Genomic DNA, 22,472 nt, shown 5'->3' with positions numbered 1-22,472 from the left:
ATTGGTTTCACACTGAAACATTTAAATAAGAAAACCAAATGAGTTAAGTAAGAAAAAAATATCTAGAATATGCATTTGGATTTCCATTGTTTAGCAAGTTTTAGCCTTGGCAGTGAATTCTTGGCATCCCATAGAAATGTGGAAGTTTATTTAGGTCAATACTGGATAAAATTATTATTATTTTCCTTTACTTCTGGTTATTTTAAAAAGCTGACTCCATTCTCACTGAAGATGAATAGCATTTATTAGCCCAAATGTCAAAAAGCCATCATAAAAGTAATTATAGTTTTACGTATAATTCTCCAAACTCTTGTTCCAAAGTATTCTCATTATATGTGATGCAATAAATGGAGAGGCAGTTATGGGGCAGGCGATGGCAAAGTTGAGGCTACTATTTTTCTAATTACTTAGGATAATAAAAAGTGGGGCTGGGTTTTCCTTTTACAGCTAAATGATGAAGATCTGGTGCCCTAGAGAATCATTATTTTGATGACTTTGGTTTGTTTCTTGAAGTTCAACAACGTTCTCCTTGTTACCCAATTCTTCAGGCTTTTTTCAATTTTTCAATTCGTTCATTAAAGGCCTCTTCCTGTATTTGCAGCTTTTCGTTTATCTCAGTCTGTGAAGACAATCATAAAAAGAGTGGTTATGATGGAGCTATCTTTTGCTGCACATTGTCTTTGTGGTTTTGACATCCTATAGTGCCTCAAGACAGACATTATCCCTCACACACCTTCCTGTTTAGCAGACATAGCTGTGTTTCAGCCTGTAGTGATGTGATAACACTTTATCATATTTCTCTGCACATTCCCAATGTATAGCATGTCTACTATGAACAGGAAGTGGTATTTGGACAGCCATTTTTCACATAGCCTTGTGTTGGAAGATAGGATAATTTATCTGTATTTTCAGACAGACTTTACCAATAAGCACAGAATCAGAATAACTGCTTTGGGCTCAGTTATTTCAGTGTTGTGGGTTGCCCCACCCCTCTGCAGTGGATGTTTTTGTCTTCTGTGTGATGCATTCTAAATGGGATTGCGGAGAGCTGCTGTTGTGAAATAACAACACAAATAATCTCACAATGCGAACAATTCTCATAATTAACAGCATTCATCATACATTACAACTTTTGGAGTGATGCCATTTTGTGGGATATTTTTGGGAGAGAAAAGCAAGCAATTGCTGACAGGTTTTAGCGATTACTGCAGTCATGATCGATAGCATTTAGCCTCTGGCAGTGATATTCTGTGGACTAACATTGCTACCTGCACAATTTCAGAACTACTTACACATCATCTGAACATTAACAGCAGCCCTGGAAATGTCTTCCTTGTATCATGATGGATAATAAAATTGCATAGAGACAAATCAGTGTAGGTTGACTTGGCAAAATTGTTTTGTTGCCATTGTTTGAATAATTTGAAAAAATCTACATGTGCATGAAGTGTAGTTTATACTGAATGGTGTTCATAAATTTAAACTTTAGAATATATACATATATATTAGAATATAGACATATATGTATCTAGTCTAATATACACACACACACACATATATGTATATAAAACATAATGAGAGGTTTTTCAATGTCTTCATATTTTGAGAAACTTTAATTATCTAATTTAAATAGAAGAAAATTTAAAAAATTGATTTAGGCCTGGATGTAAGTTGCCTAATATTTTAAGTATGTAAATATAATAGAGAATTCTGAAATGTCTGTCCTGCTTACTTCATCTGATACAACTTTGTTTTATGTCTGACATGATCACATTGGTGTCAGTAATTCTGCATTCAACATTCATGTGTATATTAATCTCCTTTGATTCAAGTGTTTTTAAGTCCTGAGATCAAGTTTAGCCTCTGTTGTTTTTTCTTTTTCCTCTTAGTGGCTGAGTGGAGAAGACAAGGAAAGATAACATGACCCTCCAATCCTTCAGGATTTCATGAATATCCTTGTGAGTGGTTTTAGTAAAGTTGGAAGGAAGCCTTGCCTATCAGTGAGGAAGCCTCTGGACTAGTTTGGTTATGTATCAGGATTACTTCTGGATGTTAGTTCTTGTTTGAAGTTTTAAGTAGGAACATAGGGTTTTGTTGACATTATACTCTAGTTTTAAATTTGTAATTCCAACTCTCAATTTCACACTTTGCAAATGACATACATACCATTGATATATTTCTATGGAATATAAAAACGTTACTCTTGTTTTGTTAAAATAAAATTTGTACAGACAACGCTTTTAGACCATATAGGGATTGCAATTATTTGACGAAATCATTTTGTCACAGTTCCAAAGAACTGGGAAGAAATGTTCTCCTCCAACACTTATTCTCTCACTTTCATTATCATGTGCTTGTGCCTGCCATAATCTCATACTTTCCAGCTGAGGACTGATAGACTTTCAGAGATTAGCTGCTTCTTCTTCTTTTTATTTTTTATTTTTTGGTTGGTCGTGGGGCATGAACTCTGGGCCTGGGTGCTGTCCCTCAACTCTTCACTTCAAGGCTAGCGCTCTACCACTTGAGCCACAGCACCACTTCCAGGTTTTTCTGCTTATGTGGTACTGAGGAATCGAACCTAGGGTCTCACGCATGCTAGGCAAGCGCTTTACCACTGAGCCACCTTCCCAACCAGCCATTAGCTTCTGTTTCGCCCTTGCACTGGGGTATTTTCACTCACCATGCTGATATACCACAGAGACAGGGTTTATTGAAATAAGTGTGTGCTGTGAGAAAAAGATTCATAAAGGTGAGGTGTGCTTCACAAGAGTGCTACATTGATAGGAGAGGAACCTTCCAGCTCTTCAGAACTTGATGAACAGTACTGTAGTTCAGTAACAACTAGTGGAAGCTGGGTCAGAAGACTGTGTCAGGTCAAATAAAAGCTGTGATTTTTCTGTCATCTCTCCTTATGACTCCTCAGGATGCTTTTGAATAAACAAGCTGTCACCCAATCATGGGAGACAGTTCCTTTGGCAACCAATGCCAAATCCATATCCTCTGTTCAATAACCTTCCGTTGACCACTGCCTTCTGGAGATCTCACTCAACTCTTTAATCTGGAAAATTCGAAGTACATCATCTTGGGAGTCTCAAGGTTTTCACATTATTTTACCCTATTTGTAAGACAGGGCCATCAGCCAACATTCAATGTAAGAATTTAGTGTTAGCATTCATATTTCTCTGAAACGTGATTCTTTAAATTTAAGGTTTGCTCCATTGGATGTAATTTTTATTATGTGACTCAGAGCCAAAATAATTTCATTTTGAATGTATCTTTAAAATTAAAAACCCTAAACTATGTAGGCATAAAATGTTTGCTCTATTCAGTATAATTTTTAATTAACATCTGAGGGCCAAGATAACTTCATTCTTAATAAATCTCCAGAATTACAAAGTGAATCAATGGAAAAATAAGTGGATTAACATAAAAATTATAAGGATTCACATGACATTTTCAGAAATTTCTGTAGTATAAAAGATGGTATGTTTGTAACCATACCAGGGAAGGAGCACTGAGAAAAATTATCCTGGTTTTATTTTGTTTAATTACCTGTAAGCTGTTGTTATAAAAGGCTTTCAATTTAGCAGGTCAGTTTGTAAGTATTGCCTCTCAATCAATATCACCCCAATCATCATTCTCCTCTATCTCTCCCAACCCCACCCAAATTAGCCTGAACACGTGAGTTCTCTATGGCTTTTCCTGCAAAAAATTATGAGTCTGTTTTTTAAATAAGAAGAAAACAAGACGGGAAAGTAAATGAAGAAGCTAGTAATTCATTAAATGTGTGTTCCATGGGATAGTACACAAGGCTGAGGTACAATGACCACTGGCATGCGGCGCTCTCTGAATAGAAATGTGGCAGATTTTAGAGCCAGGATCACTGGAAGTCAAGTTTCAAAAGTGAAAAAGCATTCGCCAGTTGGTGCAGAAAGAGAAACTGAGGTAAACAGAGAGTAATTATCCAAATTGGCATTTGACCAAGACATAAGGGTGGATGTTGAAAAAGTATCAATCTACAAGTGGATTAAAATTCAAAGCAACAGGGTTATGATGTTAGACCTTATGTGTCTTTTGTAGATAACTTTGGAATTAGAACTGGGACTTGGTTCACAGCTCCTATTCAGGGTCTTTCATCAGTTGTTGACCCTGGAAACTCGAGACAAATGACTTAATCTTCCCATCTCAGTTTTCAATTTATCAGGAGAAGCACCCTCCTCAACTGCATGGAGTTTATAAGGATTATTGAGAATAAACACATAAATGGGTTTGCTATCTAGAAACATTGTGTAAACCCACACCTTGCCATTTCATTGAAAAATTTGCAGTAATTTAGTCCAGGCTGATGTCCACAGATCCATTTAAGATGGGAATAATCAGGATTCTGAAATCAGGATTCACATCTCTCTTCTGCTTCACATTTTCTCTGCAACTAATTACATTTAGGTGAGCAAGCTAATGGATTTCCAGGACGGCTTCAGGTAAATGAGGAGAGAGCATGCATACGTGCATACATACCAATCATATTCTTTTTGTTACAAAGTAGAGGTATATATGCTGCATACTCTAATATATTTTTTAATCATTGAATAGTTAAAAACTCATTGCTCACTACATGAAACATGGCCTTGGAAAAGATGTTTTCAATTTGCGGGGAGGAGCTGCAAACTATTCTATTGCTGTCTAGTAGTTCCTTAGCAATAATTTCAGAGCCACAGGATTGCAAAAGATCCCAGAGCCATGATTACACATAAACTATATTTAGATGAAATGTTATCAAATCTAAGACGGAGATATGTTTTGAAGTCAGCGTAATTCAACTGCACTCTGCCCTTCTACACACTACCCAGTTATTACATCCATGGGGTTGTTAACAATAAAGCTTTGTGTAAAACGTGTTCTTCCACTATTTCTAGTAAACACTTACCACCCCTTATTAAGCTGAGGATTTTGGCTAAGCCTGCTGGCACCAAATCATTAAATGTTCATGTAAATACTGCAATAACACTTGATGATTAAACAAGTAACAAGGTATGTTTATGCCAAGCTAATCTTTTGCTCTTTCTAAATTAGTTGTTAATACAGTGTGCTTTTTATATATGATCTTATGATCTGATAGGCAAATCATTAGTATGTTTTACTGCTGTACAGTTATTTCTATGAAATTACAAATTCACTTAAAATATGCAATTCACCTATGTAGTCATTTGACCCGGAAGGCTATGTGAATTCCTCTAAATGTGTTGAGATGAAATGATTGTTTGCCTTTTGAACAGAATGAGAAAGAATAGAGCACAAGGCCAATCTGGCTGGTAGGCACTGGGTAGCTCCTGTGGAGGTGATGGGTGCCATCTCTATTTGCTAATAGCCACTAGTGTCCACTGTTTAGATCTTAGAGAGATGGGAAAAGGAAAGAACTGTTGGAGAAGAATTTTAAATACTGTTGTTTTTTTGGAAATTAAAGAAGTTTGGTGAGAAAACTTAAGAATTATGATCTGATCTTTCGTGTTTACTACACACCAATTTAGGAATGCATACCAATTATTCTTGCATAAGCACTGTTTACAGTGGAACAAGGTACAAAGTCATTACCATGCTATTTTCTGGGATTTCAATGTTGAATGATTTTGTAAACAGATAACATACACTATACTAAATGCTGCTGGCAGATCTAGTTTATGATCTTTACTGAATCGCAGATGATTCAATTGAGAATTGTTTGGTGTTTGTTGGTAGTGTTAGATAGAGCTACTCTATCAGAAATATTTCTCTCTCTCTCTCTCTCTCTCTCCCTCCCTTTTGTCAATCATGGGGCTTGAACTCTGGGTCTGGGAGCTGCCCCTCATGTCTTCAGCTCAAGGATAGCACTCTACTACTTGATTAACAGCGCCACTTCTGGTTTTCTGGTGGTTTATTGAAGATAAGAGTCTCACAGACTTTCCTGCCTGGGCTGGCTTTAAATTGCCATCCTCAGATTTCAGCCTCCTAAGTAGCTAGGATTACAAGCATGAGCCACTAGTGCCTGGCTCAGAAATCGATTAAAATATTATTATTAAGTAGTTGTAGAGGTTACAAGTCCATAAGTCAGATTATGAGAACAATGCTTCTTGGTCAATGTCACACCCTCTTCTTCATTCTCTCCCATTGTCCTTCTGTCCCTACCGTCAAGTTACATAGCATATGTACATTGAATATAATGACTGCTGTCTCTCTCTTTCTGACACAGTGTGAACAATGTTTAGGTAGCACAGTGTTAGGTATTTAGGTATTAGATGGTAAGGTTGATCTTGGCTAATTAACCAGTAATAAAGTGGAGACACTACCAATACTAAGTACCTGAATGCCCAGTAAGACGTTATCTGTCACTTGAGCCAGAGCTGATTTTACATCTTCAATGGTGTAGCCAACTAAGGGATCCATTTCTACAGTGTCACTTTCTGCCTGGCTCTCATCTGGAATTTCTTGTTCTTCAGCCTAGAATGTTGAAAGTGAACAACATTCAAATGCCTTCTGGAACATGTGTGGATTAATATGCAATCTCAAACTTCTACCAGATACTGTTAGGCTAAGTACAATGTCCATATACAGAAAAATTTTGATTTGACATTATTTTATTTCTTACAGGGATTATGTCAGGCCAAGTCATGGTGCCAAGGCAGCATCTAATTTTGGGAAAGTATAGATGGAGACTAAGGAGCATTAACACTGCTGAAGTACCATCAACATTAGTATTTGGCTTGAGAAAGTCTGGGGCAAAGAAAATGGCCATATGTTTGTTTCTTTCATCTTCTATAAAGCTGAAGTTGGGTGAGTCAAATAAAACAAGAGGAAGCTTACCTTCACATCTGTATCCAGTGTTGATACTGGCTCTATGAATGTTGAATAAATGTCAAAGGAGATTCCTTCTTCCAGTGGATCTGGGAATTGGTAGCCTATAGGCCTGACAACCTCTATCACTTGCTGTAGAGGAAAAGAATTATGATGGTCTTTGCTAAGCAACAACAATTCAGCCATTATTATAGGTGTGGTATGGTCTGAGTGCCAACCCTCTGAATGTTTCATTTTATTGCCTTCTTTCTAATCTGGTGCTTTTAAAATTTTATCTCTATATATCACAATTTGCATTTTCTTGTCTACCCTTCCTTATCTCACTCTTTGTCTTCTGTGATTGAGGTCTTCATTTTGTATGCTTTGTTCTTTGTTTGAATCCCAGTCCTTTACTCCTGCCTACAAGCTCTCTATATGTAGAGAATCATGCTTTAGACACTGTACAAATCCAGTTCTGGCAGAGAGTTAGATACTTATTATGTAAATGATAGCCAGCCTAATGGAGCTAGGGTTGTAGGGACCAGTGACAGGGCCATTCAGAGTGATGGGGACTGTATAGCTCGAGAGGCTAATATATGGATCAGAGAGACTCAGTGAAAATGGAGAAGGGAACACAAGATTTCCCCAGGAGCCTTTGACAACTCTTTGGCCAGTGTGCCAGTCAGAGGGAGAGTGAAAGTCAACATTGGAAAGGATAGAACAGAAGAGTCAATGAAGCCTATTTTGGCAGGGCCCATCTGCCATGACTTCAGAGAGAGAAAGAGGAGATGAGGGTACCAACAGCATTAAACATCTGGATCATTTAATTAGTTCCCTTTGTTCTAATTCCATGTTCAACAAGTAATGTTTTGATCTGTAAAGACATGCCCACTTTGAGTGTTCTGTTTTATGCCATTCCTCACAATAAATCAATAAATTGTGCCAATCTGTATATTAATTCATGCGGTTGTTTTTGCACTTCTGAGATAGGGTCACTCACTCTATGCTGACAAAGTCACAACTTGAACTTACAGGTTTGACGACAAAACCCTGCAAATGCATACATGTACCAGTTACCTTTCTGTGACACCAAGAGAAAATTGTGAAACAGTCATTCATTCACTTCTAACTTAACAGTGCTTCAAATAAACTTTCATCCTTTAAAGAAATATCATTTTTTCATTTTGATAAGTTTTGGAAGGTACTGGAAGCTAAGGCATTCTTATCAGTGTGTATGCATTTTAAACTAAATTTGAATCACTAATTTTAACTTGATAAGAAATTACTGCTAAATGTAAATATATAGAAGTATCTTAATTTCACAGGCAAACAGATTTGGAAAAGAAGAGGTTAAATGATTGGCCTGAGGACAAATAATTACTTGGTTCCAATCCTGGGAGTTAAAACCTGATGTACTGACCTTAGCTTATACCGTTTCAGTGCATTGTAAAATGTCATCAAATGCCCATACTTGGAAATTATTGATATTATTAAGCACTTAATTTCCATTGTTAGTTGAGATCATTCTGGATTGTTTATCTTAGGTCTTCTAAATATTCATCAAAACAGAGTACTGAGAAAACATATCTAAACAGTTGTTTTTTCTGATCACATTCAAAAGCCACTACATTTTCCTAAGTGGGGTTTAGAAGCACTTTTGTCTTCTCACAAAATTATTTGTGTTCCCCCAGCCCTTTTTATGATCACACATCTTTTGTTGTCTTTATTTCCGAAGTTGGGAAAAAGAAATAGGCAAATATACTTTTGTGTCTCTGAAACATTAAATGTAAACAAAAGCTGCACATGAGAAGATGATGAGGTATGACTTAGTGGTATAGGGGAGAAACAGAATGCTCTTTGTATAGAATGAGGGAGACAAGGAAGAGGAAAGACAGACATAGTGGTAACATGCTTGTCACCCCAAGCAGTTGGGAGCTTGAGACAGGAGGGTCTTGAGTTCAAGGCCATCTTGAGCTATATACTGAGATGTTGTCTAAAAATAAAAAGGAGGAAGAAAGGAAGGAATGGAGGAAGGGAGGAAATAAAGGATGAAGAGGAGGGGGCAGGTGGGCTGGAGTTTGCTGAATTTACTGAAGGTATTGAGAAAATTGGCATGAGCTTTTCTGTAAGATGAAAGTGTTTTCTTTTAATGAAGTTGAATTTTGTCTTATCTGCTGTCACTGTATTTGTGCTAGTGTTATGCTTTTTACACACAGGCCTTTCTGCTAATTTGCTCCCAACCCCATGAAGTTCTTGGTAGATAGCTTTTACATTTTGATAATAGCAGACTTTACCATCTATTTTCTTTTTCTTTTTTTCTTAATAAGTTTTTTTTATTGTAAAAATACTGTATAGAGGGGTTACAGTTATAGGAGCAAGGGTACATTTCTTATCAAGCATTGTTACCTCCTCCTTTGGTTTTCTCCTACCATCCCTTCCCTCCCACCTCTATTCCCCACCCTGCCCCTACCCCCCCCCAATTGTAAAATTCGTTTTCAATATAGTGTCTTATACATCTCATTGTTACAATGGGTCAACCTGTATCCCTATTTAAACATTTTGTTTTTACCCTTCCCCTTCCCAAATTATACCAACATCAAATACAGTGAAAAGAGGGTTCATACTGTGGGGGAGGAACATAAAAAGCAACAAAAATCACGTGGTACATTATAAATACGTTAGAAACAATAACAAGAAAGAAAAAACCACTTGTATCCCTATCTTGGGATTCATTTCCCTTAACATCATCTTATTTGGTCAGATGTACATAGCTTTTGATCTTTTCTGCTTGTCCCCAACATATACTAGTTATTGCAAATAAGAGAAACCATGGGACCTATGTTTCTTTGGGTCTGGCTTACTTCACTTAATATAATTTTTTCCAAATCCTTCCATTTCCTAACAAATGGGGCGATGTCATTCTTTCTTTCCATCTATTTTCTTATGCCATCAGCTCTAATTGTAAACAGATATTTCTGTTTAGGTCTCTCACCTGATTTGCCAAATACTCAGTATGTTTGTCTTTGACACTGTGTGTGTGTGTGTGTGTGTGTGTGTGTGTGTTGTGTGTGTGTGTATTTACTGGGCACAAACTTTATGGATTCTCATCATTATTTCTTTGGTAGAGTGAAGCTCCTATTTATTCCAAGAAGCTGAAGTTCTGGCAGAGTACAGCTTTTCTTTCCCTTGACTTTTATGACTATAGTTCATATGGCTATTAAATTGATTTGATTTGTGCACAAAAACTAGATGTAAGAATTTCTTTTCTTTGTATGCTTTGCATACTATTAATGAACCAAATCATATCTATGTTTTACACATAACTTGATTTATGAGTTACTATAAGAACTAGAAACGTCCTGATTCAGATGAGTATAGAAATGAGGTTTTTGTTCATAATAAAAGTTTCAAATACATAGTTTGAAATGAACATACTACCCAGAACTATCATAGTGGCAATCCACTTACAATAAGGTAGCTTTTTCAAAAATAACAAAACAGAAAATAAAAAAACAAGTTTGAGAAAAATTAGAATCAATAATTGTAGTGAGAACACAGAGCCAGAAAGAATGTTTCAATGAAATCGGCTGATGCAACACTTACTTTAAAAAATACAATTAAGTCTTTATATTTTTTAACAAAACCTCATGTTTTACAGCATCACTAGTTCTGTAATAAAATCTATTTAAAACAGAGAGACATGGTCAGCTTTATTAAGTTAGATTTCTTAAAGAGCATTATAATTTCCTCAAGTCTATGAATAGTTGAAACAAATTAAATAAAGCTAGCCTTATAACTATTTTTATATATTCCTGTAGGATCATAATTGTCTCATATTTTTTTCCTCAAAAGTCTAATATGTTGCCTCTAATAGCTGGAAAAATAAAAACAGAAAAAAGGATCAAGTTTATTTAAAAAGCACTTCTATTTGGTACCATGACTTAGCACCCTTTCCCCCATTTTTCATATAAGAAAGGCACCCATAATATTCAGATCAGGAAACAAAGCGAAGGACTTTAAGTGACTTGCCCGTGGCTCAATGGTGAGATTAAAAATCAGGAGTTTCTGATTATGCACATACATCCATTTGGCCAAATGATTGGTTTTCCCTGACTTTCAAATATCCCCTAAATATTACTTTGAATGTAAAGCAATAAACGTGTTTCTTTTGCCAGTTTTGAATGCTTGCACACAAATGGATATAGTAAGAAACAATCATGTTGTTCCATGTGAATGCCATTTATATTTTTTCTGATAATGAGCAGACCATTTGAACCAAGGTAAGTACATTAAAAGCTCTAATAAAGAAGAGAATAGATTTCTAAACAGAATAATGGACTGTTAAGTGAACATACAATAAATAATGTCTACAGATGTGGTCAGTAGAAAATTAGTTTTGCATAACTTACCAATATACATTTTCCCCAGATGTTATCTGTTACATGAAAATTAAGTTACATTGTTCATTATGTGCACATTGCCTTAGTGTTATTTAAGATGGTTTACAATCTGTGCTTTCATTCAATTGTGCTATGGTTTTTAAAGACTATCAAGTAAGTGGCTTTTGGCATAATTTAATACTTAGAATTACAAAATTTCATCCTCAAACATTTCTTAAAAGAAACATTCTTAAAAAATGCAAATTCTTTTCTTAAGAGCCAAGGGAAATCATTAGAAATCTTCAAAAAATCTGTATATGAAATAAGAATTGGACATTTACCATGGGAATAAGTGCTAAGAATTTTGACCTCTTTTGGAACTAAGTGCAGGGTCAGAGTGAGACTTAAAACATGGTTATAGGAATTAATCTCTGCTTCCAGATCTCAGCATGTTGGAGAAGTATAACATTTTTTTAAACTCACAATGTTGTTTGAATTCATGCTTTTTTCTGTAGACTGTTTATTTTTTGTGATAATATTAACTCAGATTAATTTTTTTAGTAATGTTTCTTTAAGGAAAGTGTAGATAATTTGTGGATAGTGTTTGGGCCAATCAAATGTATAACTAAGGTAGTAAATATTAAGTCATTAAAATATGCTATTAAATTATGCAAGATTTTAATCATTCCATTGAGATTATAATTTTCCTTTCTTTTGAGTGGCAGAAAGCAAGATAAATCTGTTCAATCCTTTTTGAGCCACAGGCACACAGACCAAAAAGAAAAAAAAAAGGAAGTGGGCTTGCTTTGAAAAGACATTTGTTTGGAATTGTCATACTATGACTTCATATGTAAATCAGAACTTACTAAAATATGTCAAAGTTTCAAAAAGCACACTTTATCGCCAACTTTCCCCACTATTAACTAAGGGAAAAAGGCACAAAAATTCTTGTAATATTTTAACTATATTTCCCCCTTGAAGAAAAGTCATTACTCATCTGAAAGTCTAATTAAGAAGTACTTGTGTGGATTTGGAAATTTTTAACAAAAAATTGTAACTCACTGCCCACAAAGAAAGTAACGAGATGTGAATGCCACCTGCAAAATGCAATAAACATAGGGAATGTCATACTGAGGCCATAAATTTGAAATGAAAAAGAGGAAACTCAAAAGCAAAAGATTATCAGAGGAGCTTGCTAATCCATTGCTAAAGTATTTTTCCTTTGGGCAAGGGTCATTACAAACTTCTTAATAAACCTGTAAATGTAGACTATCAATTCTTCTACAAGCCCTCCTCCTCCTTTGCATTTTTGACTTGGAAATAAATTTGCAAATGCAGCACATTAATTTTCTTTCCTGTGCTTAATATGCAGTATTTACATTTTCAAAAGGTTCAAAATGTTGCCAGGCTTCTGCAGGGTATGAATAGACATCTAATAGCAATTTCTATTTTTAACAACATACTGGTAGCTTGAACATTTATAACTTAATAGTGCTTTTGAGACCATCATATCCACACATGCTAATCACCTAAACAGGGAACAGTAACACAACACAACAAGTCCGGACAGGAAATGAAGCTGACCCACTCCAGCTGAAGCTACAAGGAAGAATGGAAGTTGGCAGGCTGTAGCAAACCAATTTGCAATCTGGCGAGGATATTCCAGTTAACACCTTGGGCTCATTTTTATTTATATATCTTGATTTGATCTCGTTGAACTTGGGCTTGAAATAATCACTTTTTAAAAATAAGTTGGATACTTAAAAGAACTGATTTTAGACACCTTTAGATACTTGCAGTATGTCTAAGTCTACTTCTGTGTAAGGCCAATACTGAAATGTGGAAAGGAATCTGAGCACACCTATGCTAATGCCTTCAGACAATAAAATCCTCCCTAATGAATTGGAAAAGGACTACCTTCTTGTAGTGTAAATGAGATATAAAAGGAAAAGATGTTTTGATCTCACTCTAGTGCAAACATTTCCTGAGGGATGGAACCATTCTTCACATACCCTGATATTTTTCTAAAGATGCAATAATCTCGAAGATAGATCCCTGAATTACAGGCTTTAGGCTTGGCTCTATTCCTAATTGTGTGATGCTAAGAAAATCCCTAGGCCTCAGTTTATTTACCTGTAAAAAAAAAGGGTAATGGTAATTGCTACCTGGCTCCTTCATCGAATTGTGTCAAGCACAAATGAGATAATGCGTATGAAAATGCTGAGAGTTCTTCAAAGGGAAGGTATTATTAAACTTCAAGGTGTATTATTATTATTATTTATAATTACTGTCATTATTGAAAGAATCAGGTTTCTAATATGACCAACTAGACTAGAATAGCCATATTCGAGGACACTGGTCCAAGCTACTTGGAGTGCATATTTGTTAACAGTGCTCAGGTGGTCCAATTAACTGAGGAGAACTGCTTAATGAGGACATGTTGTCATATTGCTTCCATATAGTGACATTCTTTAAAATATCAAATATCTCTCCAATATCATTTTATTGGAAGAGTTCCTTGGACCCAAACAACTTCCCTTCAGAGACAACAACTTCCCTTCAGAGATGCAGATAATTAGGTAGCTATGTGGCCTAGGTAGGAAGAAGGCAAATCTTTTATTAGGAAAGGAGTGGGTAGATCCAACTTTGCAAACTAGAAAACCCAATTCTCTTCATTCCTTGCCCAATGTACCACTTCCTTTATCTTTTGTTTTATAGCAATGTATGTGGCATGTAGTAGCTCAGATCATATTTGTTTCTTTTAATAAACGTTGTCAAAAATAGAGTTAAGCTGGTGCTGGTAGCCCAGGCCTGTAATACTAGCTACTCAGGAGGCTGAAATATGAGGATCATGGTTCCATCCTGGGCAGGAAAGTCTCAGAGATTCTTATCTCCAATTAATCACCAAAAACCGGAAGTGGCGCTGTGGCTCAAAGTAGTTGAGAGATAGCCTTGAGCTGTAAAGCTCAGGGACACTGCCCAGACCCTGAGTTCAGGCCCCATAACAGACTGAAATAAAAGAGTCAAGGCATTACCAGATAGGTCTTCAACAAGTCTTTGTTGTGGAAGTGAATATTGGATCTCTTGAAACTACTAAATTTGGTATTGTACTTTTGATTTTTAGGCTGGCCTTAACTGGTGACTTTCTTTGGCTATAGCCTTTTTAAAAACTAGCTTAAAAATACCTAATGGACTTCAAAAATATTTTTTCAAGGCTACTTGGAGTGTATTTGTTTAGCCTAGTGGTTATGTTCTAAAACCCATGACCTTGAAGTCAGTATAAAATATTTGAAACAATTGTAGTTATACAAAGTTTTCTGTTTGGTTTCATCTAAGATGTTTTATTTTAAAGCTGAGGACTTTAACATTTAAAAATTGAAAACTATTTCTATTTATGTTTTTGTTAAGATTTGAAATTAAATATCTGTATCAGTCAATTAGTTAGCATTATACAGACGAGGCAGGTAATTATCTCTGTGGAAAGCCTGTTAGAGTTATCAAATACAAATTAAAACATTTGATTTTTACAAATGCTGCATTCTCATTGTACCTTATAATAGCTCCTATGCAGATGAAACTATTTCATGGTTTTCATATTTGACAATGTTCTCTGTGAACAAGTACCTGTAATTTGCAGAAATTACATGAGACAATAAATTATAATGGCTAGAACAGAAACGATAATGGGAGAACGGGAAGTCCTTGGTTCTAGTTCTCTCTTTTCTCATGGACTTTCTGTTATTTTGACAATTTAAACCACCTGAATAAAGGGAGGCTGAAACTGTAGGAAGAAAGCTGTACATGTAATTTACTTCAAAGCACAGTGATTGAACTAAATGGACTTCAGTTCCCAGTGTCGTCAGTTGAAAGTGGAGGAAAAAAACCTCCTTAAAGCCATATTGACACTAATTTCACTTAGAAATATAAAATTTGAAGGGCTAAATTAGAATGTTTATAAGATGCTATGAAATCTTTACAGAAGTCATTGTAATGTTATTATTCCTGACCTCTTAGGTCTGAGATGGCTATTTTAAGTAATCTGACATTAAAAATGTGCTGACAAATATAGATTTTTAAAAACAACACAGGAAGTTGTAAATCAATTGGTAACCCTCAGCATCAAGGAAATAGGAGTACAGGAAAATGTAGTCATTTACCTAAGTCAACCTCAACTTTAATTTTTAGCTCAAGAAAATTTGCAGAAGGCATAAGTTATGTTTTATTTTATTCATAGTTTATGTGTTTCTTTTTTTTCCTCCAGTAGGTTCATAAATTATTACTAGAAAACATGCTGTCAGAATTACAAATATTTTCCTCTCTACTTAGCTCCCTCTGGCCCCCACTTATTTCCTTTTTCTTTTTACATCTGCACTAAGTGATTCTTTAACTGTATTAGGCACCCTTTCCTAGTCATCAGGGAAGGATTTTGTTGCTTTGGGGAAATCTACTTCAGACTGATCTCATGTGCTTGTCATTCTGAAAGCAGGCTACTCCAGAAATAGCCCAACCTCTTCCTTTCTTCAAGACAGTCTTTTCTTCTGTACATGGAGGAAGCCATTATGTTGATGACATGAAGAGTCATGAAGTCCTTTGTAAATAATAGGGATAGGTACCATGTAGGGCTTCTCTTGGAATCTGAAATCCTGGAAATTAACTTTAAAAAACCTGACTTGTGGGCAATGGAGTATATAACTGAGGACCTTCACCTATAATCTGTATATCATGCTAGTTCAATCAAAATGATACTTCTGAAACCTTTAGGTGCTTTTTCTGAGGTTGAAATGTTCTGGAAACCCAGGCTTTTTTTTAAAAAAAAATTTTCCCCTTAAATGTGTATAGAGATTCTGTAATTGTCTCTACCTCACAGTCGAGAGTATGTTTGGGAGTGCTTACTTTCTTTGTGAGATTCGGGAGTTGGATTAGATCATCTCTGGTTCCTTTTCAGCTGTTACAAAATTTCAAGGAACTTTTGCTCTATTTACACAAGATTCAAAGTAGTCTGCCTATGTAGATCCCCAGATTCTGTGTGTCTCTTTCATGATGTAGAATATTTGGCCTACCCACTCGATGCTTACGAGAATCCTAGACAGGCTGAAGCTTGTCCATTTGTTTCTACTTAATTACTTCTCAAGCCCATCCTCCTCCCATTTTCTTTATCTTTCAGTGGCATCACCAGCTTCTTAGGTACTGGATGGAAAGCCTCCAGTTGTCTTCAGCTATTCCCTTATCTTTTCTCCCTTGCTTCTGACAGCAGTCAGACTGCCACAATAGTCATTGCGACGCTTCCAGCATGTCTCTACACTGTACTCCTCATTTTTCATGACAATGCTCATCTTCCAGCCTTCAGAGCCATGTTCTTGTCTTCACAGATTTTGAGCTCTAATGGTAATGAACTAGTAACACTTTCTAGTTTTTTTTCCCCTTCAATATATACAGTGCCTGGAACATAGGAGATGTTCCATAAATACTTCAGGAGGAGGAAGAAGTGTGGGAAGAAGAGAGGGAAGAAGGGAGAGGGGGAGGGAAAGGGAAAGAATAAGGGGGAAGGAGAGGAGCAGCCCATATTGCCTGGGTTGCTCCCTCTGCTGGGCAGGATTTTCTCCATCATCCCTACCAGTCAATATTACATTTGGTCTTCTGGACCAGCTAGTCCACTAAAGTGAAAATTTCCTTTCTTCCTTGTGCTCTTGCAACATTTTGCCTATTCCTTTTGTATGGTACTCTTCACAATGATCCTGAGTTACAAGCATGTCTAAGTGATCTCTCACACTTTCTAGAAACAACTTGAAGGCAAAGTGGATGTTTTAATATTCATCCTTAGGATACAGAGATCAGGCGTATGTTCACAGAAAGAATAATATTTGATGTTGTGTATGCCACTGAGGGTATCCATTCATTTAAAAACTGTCAGGGCTGCTTAGTTATAATTCAGTTGAAAACGTGAGTTATGGAAAAACAAGGCCTCCCGAAAGCCCTCTTCATGGCTGCATTGCAAGAGGACCTGTACTTTTTCAGTTATCAGTGGCACCCTGTTTGGTTACCACATTACAAAATAACCAGATTCCCAGTAATTTGACTGAATTGATGGTTATTTTTAATCGGTAATTAAACTGATAAGTGAACTGACTGATAGCTGTTTCATAGACACAATGTACTGACAAATTCTAAAGAGTTCCCTGGAGATAATCACTCATCCACCTGACTTCTGATGGCAATAGTAACATCAAGCAATCTCCCAAGGGTGATGCTGAAATCCCTCCTCCTGAGGCCACAAAGGACAGTCTTCCCATTGATTTCCAACTCTCTTTTCTCCCCAGTGGGCCCCTCCCATTCTTAATTCAGTGCAAAAGGCACCCACTGGAATTGTGTAATGGGGAAGCCACAAGGACATTGCTGGCCCTCATCCAGGAAAACAGTGCTGAGGATGAGGAAAAGAAGCTGCTCTCACTTGCTGAGCACTTACTCTGTGCTCAGCATGGGACTGGTCGGAAAGCACATGTTAAGTATATCCTCAGGTCATAACACATTGTAAGAGGAGGTTTTATTGATCTCATTTTTTTGAGGGGTAGTTAGATGGAGAATCGAAAGCTCAAAGAGGTAAAATAAATCAGTTAAGGCCACACAACTAGACCATGGTGAATTTTTAGCCACAACTTGAACCCCTATCCATTTGGCTCCAAGTCTCATATTATCCAATCCTTAGGGACAAACACAGTCATAACTTGGGTTCTTTGAATACCTTCCAAAATAGTTATCTCTAGTTTATGAGTAAGGAGATGAAAGTTAAGAAAAATAAAATAATAAGATGAATGATATGTGTACACTAAGAATTTAAAAAAAATCAAGTTCTTCAGAAATTTCTGGAAGCCAACTGGCTCCTCATAGCCCTGGGACCCCAATAAATTAAATAAATAAATTAATTAAATTCTTAGTGTACACATATCATTCATCTTATTATTTTATTTTTCTTAACTTTCATCTCCTTACTTGTAAACTAGAGATAACTATTTTGGAAGGTATTCAAAGAACCCAAGTTATGACTGTATTTGTCCCTAAGGATTGGATAATATGAGATTTGGAGCCAAATGTATAGGGGTTCAAGTTGTGGCTAAAAATTCACCATGGTCTAGTTGTGTGGCCTTAACTGAGTATTGAACTTTTTTTTAAAAAACAGGGCACAATAAAAAAAATATTGAGTCTATGAAGAGATTTAAGGACATGCTTAATTCATGTGTGTAAACAGAGAAGCATAAGATGGTAAGTTTGCTTTTGGTGTCTGAAACTGCACAAATAGCAATCGGTCCTACTTGCTGTAATTGTAATTACTCTTTTCATTGGAATCACAGTCTCCTCCAGGAAGACGCATGCAGGAAAACCACCAATAACCAAACAAGTTAAGAAGCATTGAGAAATGGGTATGGCCATGTGACCAAGGTTCTCACCTGGTGCTGTGATATACTTTCAATCCATTTCCACATTTTTAATTAACACTTCATTCAAAAAAAAACTTTATGGAGACCATTAAAATCCCAAATGGGGAAGAAAGTAAATTTCCTTTATCAGAAAATTACCTATAGACTATTTTGGTGGCTTTTATTATTTTTTTACATATTAATAATTAAAATTAAATATGGCCTTGTGGCTCAAGACAGAAGACAACAGTGAAATAATTTTCATGGCTGATATAATTTTAAAGTTAAACCTGGGTGACTAAGATATTAGAGCTGTTGTGGATGAGTTTCTTTGTCCACCCTGTAGCTCTAATTTCTGATCAGAGCCATCCGTTTCACAAAGGAATTACACAGTGGTATTGAGCTGGTTTTCTAGCAGAGATGCACAAGTACACTGGCTTTATCTCAACTGCTGTCCCACTGGGAAAGTGTGGTGCTGTTTCCAGCCCATGGATTTGAGGAACCTATTTTCATGGTATGAGGCATTCATTTATTTGAGTGGAAAACAGAGTATGATTCTACGACTCAAATAGCACTGTGCCATCCACCATTCCCAAACACTGCCATTCTCACAAACGAAAATCCTAACTACCTTGAGGGTGCATGTCTGTTCATGGTCCCACAACAAGGACCATTGTTCCTCCTCTATAAATTGGGGACATCGATAGGACCCTCCACCCCCACCCCAGAGGTTTTTGTGAGGATAAACCCAACTTGTACAAAGAACTTAGCCCAGTATTTGGCATTTAGGAAGAGCTGAAAAGTGAGATTTTTAAAGAACAAACAAAAATTTCTTTATCACACAACGTTTCACTAATGCTAAACAAAACCCTCTCTGATCTGTGTTGTTCCTCACTGGTAAGTGACTGATAAATAGTTTTTTAAAAAGCAATAGCTCATTATTTAATATGCAAATGTGGGAAATCATTGCATGGTCTCCTATGGTCAGCGAGTCATCATATCACACAATTTTTTTTCCCCTGCTAGATGGTGAAACACCAAAGTTTAGAGTGCATTTCCAGTTCTCTTCTCCAGCCCTGAACATGACCTGTAATCTAAGCTCTTTCTCATTTGGGCAACCAGTGGTGCACACTGACCTTTTCACATTCCTCTTGTGCTCATGATTAGATTCTTCCAAAGGATGTCTGTACTAGAAGGACCTATGTAAAATGAATAGGGTCTAGATGGAAGCCTCAAGTTTCATTTATGAGTATAAACTGCTCCTTGGTGAGAGAAAACTCCTGAAGGCTAGTCCTGGCTTTTACACTTGTATGAACATGGCGTTGGTATAAGTGGTTGCTAATGAAGCCAGTGAATCTGGTCCAGCATTTTAATTTACTCAGTTCAGGGAACTTCCCTATATTTGTGCATGAACTTTGTACGTTAGGCAACCTATAGTTTGATAAGAATATCAGAAAACAGTACATCCTGTAATATACTGTTTCAACAGATTGGAATATCAACTGACTAGCAAAGCTAACATCATTTAAGTAAGCAAACCCAAGCAAGGACAAAGAACTACTGTTTGAATTTTTTTCTGGTAGAAATAAGAAACCAGGGCTAAAAAAAAAAAACATTCAAATCATAAAGATGCATTGCCAAATGAAAGTATAGCATTAATTTGGTTCATCTAATTATACAATCTGCAATTAAACCTTCACATATTTTAGATTGCTAGTATCATTGGAAATATCAGACCTCTGATTGCTATCACTGCCCCAGGAGGCGATGCAGGATTTACCTTTGAAGGAGGTGGTGTTCACGATGTGTTTTGAAGGGCAGATAGACTATCAAAATGTTATGAAAGAAACATTCTGTTTCTTCCACTTCTATTTGTGTTAGAAGCTTTTGATTCTCATTGTGCTCCGCAACAAATACTGTAAATACTGAGAACTGAGAAGATAATACTCTTTATTTAAAAATTATCCACCAGCTTCTTTATAGTTTAATTTGTTGTGATTCATTCATTTATTTACTTATTAGGGAAACGATTTTACTTTGGTTTTAGACAAAGAATTACTATAACTGATTTATTCCTTTGTCATTTATTTTTCTACTAGTGCATCATAAGACACTTTACTCTCTTTTTTTACAAGAATTTTACAGCATTTTGCTGTTGCATCTCGGAACTCTCTAGCATCTGTCAGATTTAATCACCTACAGAACTACCTGATAAAGATTACCTTATCAGAAAAAGTGTCATCTTGTGAGCTTAGGTGTGAGAATTATAATATAAAGCTGAGCTACACTAACAACTGCTGTGCTAATTTATTGTAAATTATGTTTTTTTGTTTACAGGAATAAGACATGAGCAATGTTTCTATTTAAATTCATTTTCTATTATTTCAACATAAATACCCAACACTTCCACATATAAAAAAAGGGGGAAGAACCTAGACTCTTCTTTAAAAAGGTTATATTGAGAATAAATTTATTTTCTGAGCTTTTGATAGCAATCATATCACCTTGTTCTAGGTCCAGAATCATACAGAACAATTAGGACAAAAACATAGATGCTTAAACATGCTAGATGGAAATTTCTGATTGCCACATGACGAGGCTGTTTTATAAGACATGAACTGGAAATAATTGCAGAGCGAGCTGGTGTACAACAAAGCTTTAATTCACTGGGCTGACACTGTAAACTCATAATTTGTCGACCTAGCACCAGCCGTGATAGATTACAGCCGTTCAGGAGACATAAAGCATGTCCCTTTCATGAACATTCTGGGAAATGTAGTTTAGATGACCCCAGTAAAAACAACTGCAAAGGTTTTAACCAAAATGGTTCTCTAAGAAATGTAAAAAAAAAAAAAATCACAAGTCATTATATTATTAAGATTCAAAACTAGGTGGCAATGAATCACATGAAGTTATCACCTTTAAATCAACAAAGAGAGCATAAACTGAGTCCTATAAAGCTCCGCGAGTCTCAATGCATTTTAACAAGATGAACCTCTTATATAAACATGATTTTATTATTATATTTATTGTTATTATTATTAAAACGAGAGTAAAATTTAGTACTCATAAAAGTGAAGGGCTAACGTTGCAGGCTTGAGCCAGAAAGAGCAGGGGACTGAATTTTGTAGGCTCTTTTATGTAGCTCTGCTAACATATTTTGACCTATTCCTGTTCATATAAGTCAGTGCCAAACATGGGAATTGATGTGGTCTACAAAACATGCATCAATGGATAGGCTATATGGCAAGGGGTTCTATCTTAGATTTGAACCCAAACTAATGTTAGAACTCTGCGCATAAGGAAGCAGTTGTAGGTCAACATGATTTCAATTCTAGCATCCCCCGCCCCCCACTTCCCAAGACTAGTGCTCTACCATTTGAGCCACAGCTCTACTTCCAGAGTTTTTGGTGCTTAATCAGAGAAAAGAGTGTTATGTCTGAGACAAGCAGAAATGGTCAGATAAGTTGATGTTAGGCAAAATGAACCCTAAGATAAGGACTCGAATTGTTTTTCTTTCTTGATATTGTTTCTCACATATTTACAAAATATTTCTTTGTTGCTTTGTATGTCCCTCCCCCACAGTATAACCCCTGTTTTCACTGTATTTGATGTTGGTATAATTTGTGGAGGGGAAGGGGTTTTTCTTTCTTGCTATTGTTTCTCACATATTTACAAAATATTTCTTTGTTGCTTTGTATGTCCCTCCACCACGGTATAACCCCTGTTTTCACTGTATTTGATGTTGGTATAATTTGTGGAGGGGAAGGGAAAAAACAAATTGTTTAACTAGGGATACAGATGGACCCATTGCAACAATGAGATGTACACGATATTATGTCGAAAAACGAACTTTACAACTTTGGCGGGAGGT

General features: G+C 36.1%; 1 protein-coding gene across 2 annotated transcripts in view; it reads right to left on the bottom strand.

Annotated features, from left to right (window-relative positions):
* Positions 1-226: 226 nt before the first annotated feature.
* The window catches only part of LOC105986289 (chromosome unknown open reading frame, human C10orf107), a 102,966-nt gene continuing 80,720 nt past the window's right edge, over positions 227-22,472 (bottom strand). For both annotated transcript variants that reach the window (XM_013017115.1, XM_013017116.1), the window contains exons 6-8: positions 6,838-6,960; positions 6,337-6,474; positions 227-619 (exon numbers count right to left, since the gene is read on the bottom strand). In XM_013017115.1, coding sequence (XP_012872569.1) covers positions 545-619; positions 6,337-6,474; positions 6,838-6,960 — 336 coding nt within the window. In that variant the 3' untranslated portion in view covers positions 227-544. The remainder of the gene's footprint in view (positions 620-6,336; positions 6,475-6,837; positions 6,961-22,472) is intronic.

The sequence above is a fragment of the Dipodomys ordii genome, unplaced genomic scaffold (genome assembly GCF_000151885.1).
Source record: "Dipodomys ordii isolate 6190 unplaced genomic scaffold, Dord_2.0 Scaffold34, whole genome shotgun sequence".
Lineage (NCBI taxonomy): Eukaryota > Metazoa > Chordata > Mammalia > Rodentia > Heteromyidae > Dipodomys > Dipodomys ordii.
This window is presented reverse-complemented; position numbering and strand designations above follow the sequence as displayed.